Source organism: Bombus terrestris, chromosome 16, assembly GCF_910591885.1.
Source record: "Bombus terrestris chromosome 16, iyBomTerr1.2, whole genome shotgun sequence".
NCBI lineage: Eukaryota > Metazoa > Arthropoda > Insecta > Hymenoptera > Apidae > Bombus > Bombus terrestris.
In genome coordinates, this window is record NC_063284.1 from 1,352,601 (window position 1) to 1,364,707 (window position 12,107).

The following is a 12,107-nucleotide window of genomic DNA, read 5'->3' on the forward strand; positions in this document are numbered from 1 at the left end:
GCAATATTTCTGTGACGACATAGCGTCAACGAATCAGGAAATCACGACAGTTACGAAGTTGCGTTTTGCGACGCATATCTACGTTTTATGTATGTGAAAGAAAAATATAGCGGTATGTTCTGTGCAACCGGGCACTTTCAACAAACTAGGGGAAAAGATTAAACAAACGTTGCCTGGTTTATAGTCATCTTAAATTGCTTTCCAGGAAACTGGAAATACATTAGGACAATTCCGACGTAATTTCCCGGAACGCGGAGTCAAATTCTAGGAATTCAAGCGTTCAGAAATTCATGAGGCGTAGTTCAAATTGAGTAACACGGAAGACACGAATTTTACGTTCGGTGAGTTTCGAGATCTTAACATCACGTTTCTGGAAATTGTGAGAAACAATTCGTAAGGTTATGGGAGGGAGAATGATTTATTAAAAATCGAAGTCTTGTAAGTAGGTTAAGGAAAAGGAATACTGTTACAGCTACGCCTAAAGGATACATTTTTCAATAATTTTAACACTTTTCAGTAATAGTTTTACAAAATTTCAGTATAAAATACGAGAAGGTAAAAATAACCACGAGATACGGTTCAGTTAATATAGAATAAATGCATAATTTATCATAATGGACGCTAATAAATTAATTAATAACTTGAACAGCGGTAAACAAATTGCAAATCAATAGCCTCTATTTCACAACTATTTAGTTCAAAAGTGAAATATCGAAAAATGAAAATTAAGCGGTAGTAGAGTGAAAGAACGTAAAAATCAAGGATACGAGGAATTGATAATATAATTAAAAAATACAAAGACTAAGGATTTAGAAAATTTAAAATGATGCAATAAAAATTATAAGGTTCAAGATCGAAGAATTAAAAGACTAAGAAATGAAAATTTAATTAAAAATTAAAAGGTCGGAAAGTGGTGTAAAAAGTCACAACCTCCTTCGTTATTCATCCCCAATTATTCCAATCGAAGTGCATCGATCATAATATTAAATACATAGCGTACTACGTCACGTGTTACGAGGTTGTCGAGGTCTGATCGAACCTCGTGAAAGGCGACCATGTCATCCGCACAGGGGTGAAATAGCAGTGGCTTGTGACGTGGTTACTGAGGCTGGTTGCTTACATAAAGCTTCGCGTATTTTTATTAAATACTATCCGTATTTATCGATTCGTGTCATTGTTTCATGACCAGCTGCTCATCAGAGCAGCTTAAAAAAGGCATTGTGTAATCAATACGAGCGTGATTTAAGGGGAAACATAGCACAGACAATGTACAACCCTACACGGAGAAACGTATTAAAGCGTGATGGCCTTGGAAGCAAAGCCTTCGTCTGGAGGGTAAAGAAAATTGATTTTTTTTCCCCATTTCCACTCTTTTTCTCTAAGTTAATCTCAGAGACAGTGGTAGAGAAAAATGGAGAGAAATTGTGTGGAAAATTTTTGTAATATATTTCTAGAATATTCACGAAACAAATTTTGATTAAAAATTTGTCACCGATAGGGAAATAAATTTGTTTTATAAATATTCGAAATATCGAGGTTCCATTAATATATTGGTGTTAGAGAAAAATAAATGTAATTTCAATTTTAGGGATATTATTTTTTCATGGAAATTTAATTACATCGAGAAACGAGATAACTGTATTTACATAATTTATGTAAATCTCACTGTAATTTGTGTCGGCACCATGATAACTCGATCTTCAAAAACTTCGATTAAAATATTATATAGCACGTTTAATTGGGAAATTAATACAGACGTCAGCAACAAGGCCAGACTGATTAGATTCTCGTAATCGTACAACTGATCCATGACCAAATGGTGTTACATAACAATGTCATAATCGGTCACAGAACTACTACAATTTGGCTAAATTGACGAAGTCTTATCTCACACAAGATCTTTACTTTTTTATCATTTATTCCTTGAATCGTTGTTCCATATTTCCAAACTTTACTTCCACTTATTCAGTTCAGTTATTTCAGTTATTCGACTGTATTATATTATTAGCATATTTATCGAGAAATACAAGTCTCACGTGGAATAATTTTCGGAAACGTATTAAGATGCCTGGAACGATCTCAGTCGGTGACAAATGTTGCTAACTTCGATGAAGAACAAATAACAGTTAGACGGATTAGTTGGAATCCATTCTCCGCATAAATTCGACAAGACAAACGAGAGTGTTCGCCGAATTCGCCAGAAAATCTACGAGATTGGCGTCTAGCCAAGTGGCGCCATTGTCGTCGTGCCCTTTTAGTCTTTATTACCTTTGCTCCCGCGATTCTTTGTAATCACCAAATTTCCTCGACCCTCCGCCATTTGTATACTACGTTATTACAAAGTTTAGTAGATTTAATTAATGAATTTCAATGTCAGACGATTCGAAGTTTCGATATATAATTTACGAAATAGTTGAAAGCTTTCTACTGTATGAATGGTTCAATTTGTTTTGCAAATACTAAAGATAAATATATATATATATATATATATATATTCAAGTAGTATAAGTATTATGTTACTTAGCCAATGGATCCAAACAAGTAGTAAAGGTCAATAAAAGAGTATCTGGAATGTTGTGTTCATTAATCATATTATGCAACCACTGAAATCATTTAATTTCAGCGAAGAATCTTCTTTTGACATACAAATTCATATCTTTATGAATAAGAATTAAAAGGATGGAGAGAATTATTATTATATTACCAAAGCTTTGTTAAATATGTATCATCTAATATTATACTTTGAATATTTCCTACATTTTTGCAAACATTTTTATATCTGTACATTTGCGTGTTATTATACTTTGAAGTTTCTCATAAATGTATAAAAACACGTAGTTTCTTTATGATATTATTTCTATGAAAGAAAAAGTTAAATATTTTTTTATCGTTGTTTATTCAAGCGTAACTTTAAACGATGCTATTTGTGAACAAAGATGGAGAGATAATTTATATAATGAATAGTTTTTATCATAGCCGAGATGTTTATGGACAGTGATTAAAATCGTTAATAGGATCGAAGATAATCAATCAATTTTATATGCGATTTTTTTATCACACTACGATCGTTTTTATATAATTAAATGTAGCATTACTACCTCCATGGAGGAGAAATCGGACATTTTTTTTTCGTAGAAAATTAAGAAAGAAATGCTACTATATGTTACTATCAGATCAATCTTAATAATTAGCCTATATATTATTAAACTAGCTTCATTTTTTTTATTTTTTATTTATTTTTATTGCTGCGATATAATGACTTGTTTACTTTTATTCCAACTACACAAGTGTTTCGAGATACGTAAGAATAATTGTGAAAATATTCAAAAACAAGACAAAAGTCCGTCTCAGCAGACATCGAAAGTACAAAAAATGAAAATGTAAAGAAAAAGAAAGAATTCGATTTACACAAGTATGAAAAATACCTAAAAATAATTCTACAACTATTTAAAAAAGACCTCATCTATAGATATTTCAATTTAAAAAAGAAACATCGGAAATACCTACTACCGTTTATAACGCCATCTACTCTCGCGATAGCATTATTCGCGCTACATAACCTCTTCCGCAACATTCTACACGCCATAACCATAGAAATAAATCCAACGCTGACTGGCTCGTACAAAACAGAATCTACTCAGTTTCAGTGAGCCGAAGATATAAGAAAAAGTGGAGTTGAACGGCTATGAGAGGCTTCTAAATAAAACACGACAGCCACCTGCTCGACATTCATAGCTCGTACGCACATGTAAACCGGGCTGCATGTTGGCCGGCTCGCGCTTTGCCTAATAATGACGAGGCACGATGTAGGTCAATTGATTCGGATCGATCGATTTTTTTTTTTACGGCAGAAAAAGCCCAAAACAGCAAGGGCGGCCCTTGAGTCACGCGAGAAACTCGTTCGCTCTTGCCACCATTCGAATTCTACGTCTATATGAAGCGACTGCACTCTCAAGCCGATAAGATAAGAAACTGCAGCTCCTTGGCAGGCATTCTCGTTCGTGCCGTTTTTATTTCTTTTCTCTCTCGTTTTCACACTTTTGCTGGATATCGAACGATTTGTAAATTTTTCCTATCTTTGGGATATATTGTTGGGTAGACCATTGGAAGTTTATATTTTTCTGCTTTCGTTCAGTTTTCACATTTTTATCAAAAGTACTGGAGATATTTTTCTGGTAATAAAATTTTAAGTTATTGGCTAGCAAAAACAAGTTTTCAATTCCTCGGGTTTTTGGAGATTTCTATTCGGTGCACATCGACCGTTTATATCTTCAGTTTCTGTCCAGTTTGGAGTTTCTATTGGATATCAAACGAGTTGCAGAGTTCTTAAAGTTGATCAACTTTCAATCCGTTGTACGTGAAGAGTATTTCTCAATTTTGTCTATTTTTCTAGATTTTCGTCGAATTTTTCGAGGCATCGAAAGCTCGTACGAGCATTTTCAGTTCCTTCGCTTTTTTTTCCAATTTTTTGTTTTGTAATTATTACGTGTTCCAATTTTTATTGATTATGGAATAGACTTTCGATTTTTTCTCTTATCCGAATTTCCAGTGGCTAACAAACGCATCCAAGTTTTATATTAATTTAATTTCTTCCTGTTCTGCAATTTTGTTAGCTATCAAACACCCATTGAGGGTTTTTATTTGAACCTTTACTCACATCTTTGCCTTCTTCCCCACCTGTATTTTTATTTGCCAGCAAACATATTACCAATTTGTATTTTTTATTTCAACGATATTTCCCTAGTTTCATTACGATGTGTAGACCCAGCGTGATCAGTTTACATAATTGGTTGAGTCTACCATAGTTCACTAAATGGTACACAGCAGGGAATACGTTGTTCTATAGAATTTTAGTAAAATAAGTTTTGTGTACCTCGTTCAGTTACTCTTGAAATATTAAACTCTGCCAGCTTTCGAATAACGGCGTAATAAAGAGAAATAGGTTTGTTTGTTCGAATTTGTTAGTTACCTCGTTCAGAGATATGTAGGTAAATTGTTTATATATCAAAGATAAGGAAAATGGCGAGTCGAAAATATCATTCTTACATAATCGACTACAACTCGTTATCTGTGCAAGTTTTCATATTTTCAGTCAGAGACTGAAAACAAAATATTTGGTATTTTCAAGAATGGCGTTTGCCATTCACGAAATTCATCCAATTCGAACTTCATCAAATTCTAAATCGAACCTCGAACAAGCCCTTTCGAAAGCAATATCTTTCTGTACGTTTGTGCTCAATTAACTAGTTTGTTTAAATATCCAAATAACTGTTTAAACTACTCCTAGCAAATTGGAGCGACGGAGATAAAAATGGAATCAAAGGGGACGACAAACTGATACGTAAATGGCTGAAAAATTTGCGAAATTCGCTGACACGTTCAGCATGGCCTAGTAAGTGACATATCAATGACATCCACGCTTTGTCAATCGCCGTGACCGTGAAACTGATGCGCGATTATGCGACAATGAATTCCCGGGGATCGAACTGTGTGATTATCGGTCAAAATCGAGCAGAGGAGTGAACGAATTACCACGAATTTTCTTCGAGGCCGTAACAACAAATCGTAAACGTCCTTTTCGAATACGTGTGTCAATAAACGCGGAGAAATTAGGCGTACGATTGAGTGGCACATGCGAAGAAAATCGCTTGCAACTCGTTCTATTCAAATCCTTCGAGAAATAAAATCTGTTCTTAGATTCCGTTTCTCCTTTTCTTATGTTTTTACAATTTTAGGTAAGTAAAAATTTGTTACGTTTTGCAAGATATTTTTCTCTACGACTTAGAAAGTTCTGCGTTCGAAATTCTGTAAAATTCTGAAATTTCACCGTTTCGCAATAAACGTTAGGTGTCCCGATATTTTTGACCGACTGTATACCTTGACCTGAGTACGTGATGCGCGAATTTACGAGAATTTCCTCGGTGTGGCAGCCCAAGGAAAGCTCCTACGGAAGGAAGTCGAGGTTGCACGGTCAAAATTCCGCTTTCCAAGAATCCCGAGCAAGCGGGCGGCAATAAATCAGGTTCGTCAGGAAAGTGAGGACATCCGTGTTCAGCGACTTGATCGAGGTCGATTTCCTCGTTTGCCAGCCAATATGTTGAACGATAGAAAATTGGCGAGAATAGCGTGTTATAAAAATCGTTTGAACAGGTTTGAAGATGTTTGGAATGGAACGTGTCACTTGAGAAATCTCTTGAAAGTTAGAAATTGAAAGTGAAATTTTTCTTTGCTGTAAAGGACAAATTCATTGAGTTTATGTGTATTGGCGTAGAATAACCGAGAATCTACTAGAATTCTGATTTCATTCCATCGACGAGGTATAATATGAGTCGGTGTGCCTCATATTGACAGGTAATAGCTCATGATTAACAAGAAAAACGTGTCGACTTTGAGGTGTAATTAATTGCGCAACGTTATATCGAAAGATCGGAATTTCCTAGCAGTTTTTTTCCATCGACGTGTACCGTAAATGCCCAACAAATTAAATTCAATGAGTTCCCCACTTTTTGTCCACAGTATCCTACGTTGCAAATCTTTCCATTTTTTTAGCACTATAAAAACAAGTAAATGTTTTTATGATCCGATGAAAGATGATTGTGCAATATCACTAAAGATATCGAATGATAAATCAGAATGGTAAAATAGAATATTAGTACCAGTTAATATTTCTCTTCTGGACGAATTAAATGCTATTAATATTTTGTAGAAAAATTATTTAAAATTCTGTAAGTATTTCTTTAGATCTTTAAAATATGTGGAAAGTACCAATCAGTTTAGTTTTATTCTAGAATAAAATAATATTTTACGCAGTGTTTTAGATGATATTTTAGAAAATATTTCATTGAAAGAAATATATATATATATATTATATTATATTATTTACATTGCAGGCAAATATTTTGTTGGAAATAGATGATTCGATAATCAAACTGACGTTTTCGCGGAAAACGCGAGATTCCTCCCCCGTTTAAATCTCAATTACGCGGAAGGGAGCATTCCACTGAATTAAATAGGTTCGCAAACCTCGAGTGTGCTATTAAACTTGATTATTCACATGCTGCTCGCTTTATATCGTCGAGTTCGAAGAAGGAAGATTAGAACAGCCATAATTCCAGCGAATCATAAAATCTCGATTATCTCGCCTCGAGCATGCAGATTATTATCCTACGAAACGATTTCTATCTTTTTACTCATTTTCATATCGCGTTTTATCCTGCCACTTTCTTTCGCTGTGACTTTCATTTAAAATTCCGTAAAAATTGATACGTTTGTCGTCTCATATTCTTCCATTAGCATGACGGACGCGTAGATTTTTTGATAAAAAATAATTTTACTCGATTTCTATTAAACTGTAAATTGTAACGAAATCGAATCAGCAGAGCTCGTTTTTGGATTTATTTAAAGTGAAAACATCTGCTTCAGAGAAACCAAGATTCGAGTGTTCAAGCACATAGAAAAAAAGAAATAGGAAGTAAGAGTCATCTGGTTGTCTGGTGGTTATTTTACTTTTTACGAAGGACAGGAAATTGAAAATTCCCGTAACCAGGATGAAAAATTGATTAGAAGAACTATTATTCGAAAGATCGTGGCAGAAGATTTATCAGACATTGTTTTTGTCTGTATAGTTTGACAGAGATAGTATCGAAATATTATTGAAACGTCTTTTGTATTTTGAGCGATGATAACTTTCCTTACTTCCGTGGCTAAATTTATAAAATTATGTGGAAAACAAGCTTGGCTAAAGAAGAGTTAATTTCTTAGTTAATATCTTCGGTTACTCGGAAGGAATTGATTAACAACTTTGATTACAATCTGAGAAACCTTATCTGATTGTAAATTGTAAACGTGTCACCAACTTCAGAGTAATGATAATTAAAACTAGTCTACTGGTTCTAGAAATTTAGTAATTTCGAAGAATTTTCATTGATTAATGTTTCAGGTATTTGAGGAGAGCCAGCTAAAAATCAACTATCTCGCAAAATTCCACAGAATCTTGCAGACTAATCCTAATTTATAGATGACTGAACAAAAGACAACGTCCATCAAATTTAGTTTAGTTAACTTGTACGAAAATCTCCAGTCATAAAATTCCTCGCAATCAGAAACCACGCAATTCAATTATTTTTATCAAACGAAATTAACGTTTCTAAATCGAACATTTTTTCATTTTGATCACCTTCGACCCACTCTAAAATTACTCTCGATGCTCAATGATCAAATCATCAGTTCCATCATTTCTTAAATTTTCAGAGAAAAAACCAAGTAATCTTACGAATTACCGATACGTACAATTTTTCGTCCGAATATTTTGCTAGATATTTATGAAAAGTGTTTATTTTATTTGTTAAAACGAGAGCGTGATTCGGATAAAATAAAAATTCGAATACTACAACAAGATCAACGTGTCTAACACACTAAGTGCTTGAAACCATTCGAATAATGGCGATCGCAGTGCCAAATCATTTGCTCACAATTGTACCAAAAGTGTGACAGCCTCCTTAGAGTGCAGTGAACTCGATCCAGCGACGATTCACCGCAAATCGAGCGTGTCCACGCGAGAAAGAAAGGAAGTGAGTGGGTCTTACCTTCGTTGAGGCCATGTCTGATACGGACTGATGCGTCCGAATAGTTTCCAGCTGCTTCAGGCACCAGTCTAGCTCGTACATCGTATCTGCGGCTGTTTTTGCGTATTCCTCGTCTGAAACCAGAAAAAAAGACTTTAGTACCACAGAGGAACGGAGGAAGTGACAGAGAGCTTCCTGCGACACGATAAGATTTCTGTGAAGTTAATCGTCGGCTTGCGAAGAGGCGAGAAAACGAGCCTCTTTAAGCCTCGACGGACTTTTCCTCGGATACAGTTGAACAAGAAGTGCACGAGAGTCTGGTTGATTGGATTTGAGGAGCAAATTTGACCTGTTAGAGATAGTAGCTGTTTTACAGGGAAATGATACACTTTTTGATTTCTTTCTTTTGATAGAAGTTCATTTTTCTTTTTTTTTTTAGCAATGTTTCTTTTATTTGGTTTTCTTTTTTCGTTTAATTTAATTGGGATGTGTTTCTCGTTTAATTTTGCATTTCTCTAAAAATGTTTCTCTGAAAACTTCGTGTAAAAAGGTATCGTATGGAAAAATGTTTCATAAATACGGAATTCATATAAAAATATTCCATTGTGTGGAATTATGAAACAATATTCTGTTTGAAGATACTGTATGCAAAAGTATGCCGTTAAGAAAATATTTCATGCAAGAATACACCACTTGAAAGATATTCTGGACAAAAATATATTAAGAGAATATTTTATACAGAAATATTCCACGTGGAAATATTCTATAGAAAAATATTCCTCTTACAAGGAATTTTATATGAAAATATTGCAAATCAAAATATTTTATAAAAAAGATACTGTTAATTTAAGAATATTGCGTACGACAACATTCCATATAAGGATATTCTGTGCAAAAATATTCCACGTGAAAAATATTAATATATCGAACATAAATCCATTGTCTTTCATGTTCCTACACAAAGAATTTCACTAAATCTTAATAAAATCTGGATAAAATAGAAAATCTTTGTCTGCCTCAGTTTCCTGATAAACAGAAATAAATAGAACGCCCTCAAAAGCATTCTCATCGCCGAATCTAATTTCTCAGAAAAATTCTTGTTCCAAGAATCGCACGACAATGAGATTCCTGCTTCTTTTTCACAGGCATCGTGACAGAAACGAAACGAAGTAGATGAAACGAGCATCGTGGAAACAAAAAGACACGAAACACTCGTGCAGGAATTATGAAATATCCAATGTGGGTGGAGAACGTTGTATGTAGATGATGAAATAAACGTGCGAACCTCGCTAAAGATGAAAGGTTGCATAAATGAAGCGTAGAAGAGATCAATCGGAAGAACAAAAGGGAAAAGTGAATTGACGTCAGACGACGAACGCAGCTGAAACGTAAAAGATAGAGCGAGGGCCGGACTTCAATAGCAATTTCGAGAAATCTCATTTTCTAAGGCAGACAAACGTCATTTCATCGAATAGTCGCGTTGTCACGTGAATATTTTACTCTTCGGATGAGAAAGATTCTGCTTTTCTATCTCGAAAGCCATTTCCACTGGCAGCAAGGATAATTAAACTTGGATTTTAATGAGCTTGATCTGAATGAATTTTAGAAATATGAAAGGTAATTGGGCCTTCGTACAGGCCAGTTAGTTACAACTGATTTTTAAACATTCTATGTTGTTAACCATAGGATTTTGTTCTTGGAAAAAGTTAGATACCGGGCTAAATAAATTCTAAGCGATGAAAACTTTGAACGATGCGAGTAGCTGTACTTAAAAAGATGATAAATTTAGTTTGCAAATACTACGGATTCGTGAATTGTGACATTAATTGTCTTTTTAGTCTATTTTCATTGTCAAGAAGTATTTATAATATTTTATAAATACCATTTATAACGCAGAGTGAAAATATTTCAATAATTATTTAATAAGTATTTTTTAAAAAACGATTAGAAAATTTATAATTAAATTGAATTAAATTTCAGATTTTATTGAAATAAAAATATTTGATTCGTCAGAATTGTACTTTCTGTTTAAAATATTATCTTATTTGAACTGTAGAACGACGGTTGTTTAAAACAGTCGAAATATTCTTCATTCATATTTTATCCAGCATCGATATAATATGTTTAATGAAATTTCTTTTTCTCCATCTGTGTCTTTTTGCATGATAGTGTTTCCTAAACGCTTCGATTCTCTTACGGCTGATTGCTTTTAGAACAAACATCATAAACAAAATGTTAAACAAAATGAGGGATTTTGACGTCGATGAAAGATTCTTGGTGAATATCAAAATGATTCTTACCCCCTAGCGTTTGACCTTGTTGCTGTGATGAGCTGCCCGCCTGCTCGCTGTTCCTTCGTATTCTGTAGACAAAGTACCAGAAAATATCGTTAACAACGAGTTTCATCAACAACAAGAAGAACATAGAAATATAACGTGCAAATTATGAACCGTATATTATCGAAATATGAAATTTAATAAGTTTTAATCAATACGATTTTTGCGTAATGTACGTGGAATTAATCGAAATTTATCGATAAACGTATGAAAATTGAATTCACCAATATTTCATGAACCAAATGTATGATATTTTATATCTCGACCATAATTTTCTGTTTCATAAATTATATATCGTCTATTAAAATTTGTACAATTCTATATACAATTCGGTTGATTATAATTTGAATAAACGATAAAATCAATTCTGACAAGTCCACGTTAATTCTAAAATTCGGTCTACCAAATTACGTTAATCGTAATTCTGTATAATTATCACGATGCTTGTATGATTCCGTGGAATTAAAAATTCCAAGTTCAGCGTCCAATCGAATAAAATTGAATGGTCCAAAATTCCAAGATAAAATTCGCAATCTGATTTTTTAGATGTTTCGAGAAGATATAATTATTCCATGACGATTACGAGGCAAACAAACGTAGGTGATGCAACAATAAGACCTTTCCACAATACTGTGCACGCGTTATCTGAAATTTTCCTATCCAGATATTCTTATTGTTTTATAATTTCAACGATTTCGTTGATTTATTCTCCCTTTAAATCCGGGTCGCTCAGTTTTAACATTTAATACCGACAACTGATACACGTGCGCGTGTACGTATTATCCGTCACCTGTCTTTATATGAATTTCCTATTACATTTGTTGTCGTATTAGCTTGTTATACTTTTCAGTTCGCATTTTCCCATTTATCGATAAATTTCGATCGCTGAAACGAATATCGCGGAAGATATTCTATTCCATCGAATATCTTTATTATTTCAATAACTTTTCCATTTATATGTAGATCAGGCGAAGGTAAAGAAGAATCGCGACAGCACATATGGGAGGAATAAAGAGATACAAAGGAAGAAGCGATTATGGGGAGAAAAGGCGAGGGTATAAGATGGATGCTCGAAATCGGGAAGAAAAGTAAAGACAAAGAAGAAAAAATGAGCTGAGAAGAAAAGCGGAAATCAAAGTGAATTCAGAAAACATCGAGGATTAAAGGTTTACCACGCTAGGGAAACGAAAACCTTTTTCTTATTTCG

The 12,107-nt window shown here is 33.8% G+C and overlaps 1 protein-coding gene across 18 annotated transcripts in view; it reads right to left on the reverse strand.

The window, feature by feature from the left end:
- LOC100648035 (cAMP-specific 3',5'-cyclic phosphodiesterase) overlaps positions 1–12,107 on the reverse strand; it is a 359,695-nt gene that overhangs the window by 35,260 nt on the left and 312,328 nt on the right. For all 18 annotated transcript variants that reach the window (XM_012317596.3, XM_020867272.2, XM_020867271.2 and 15 more), the window contains 2 exons: positions 10,865–10,926; positions 8,586–8,698 (listed from right to left, as the gene is read on the reverse strand). In XM_012317596.3, coding sequence (XP_012172986.2) covers positions 8,586–8,698; positions 10,865–10,926 — 175 coding nt within the window. The remainder of the gene's footprint in view (positions 1–8,585; positions 8,699–10,864; positions 10,927–12,107) is intronic.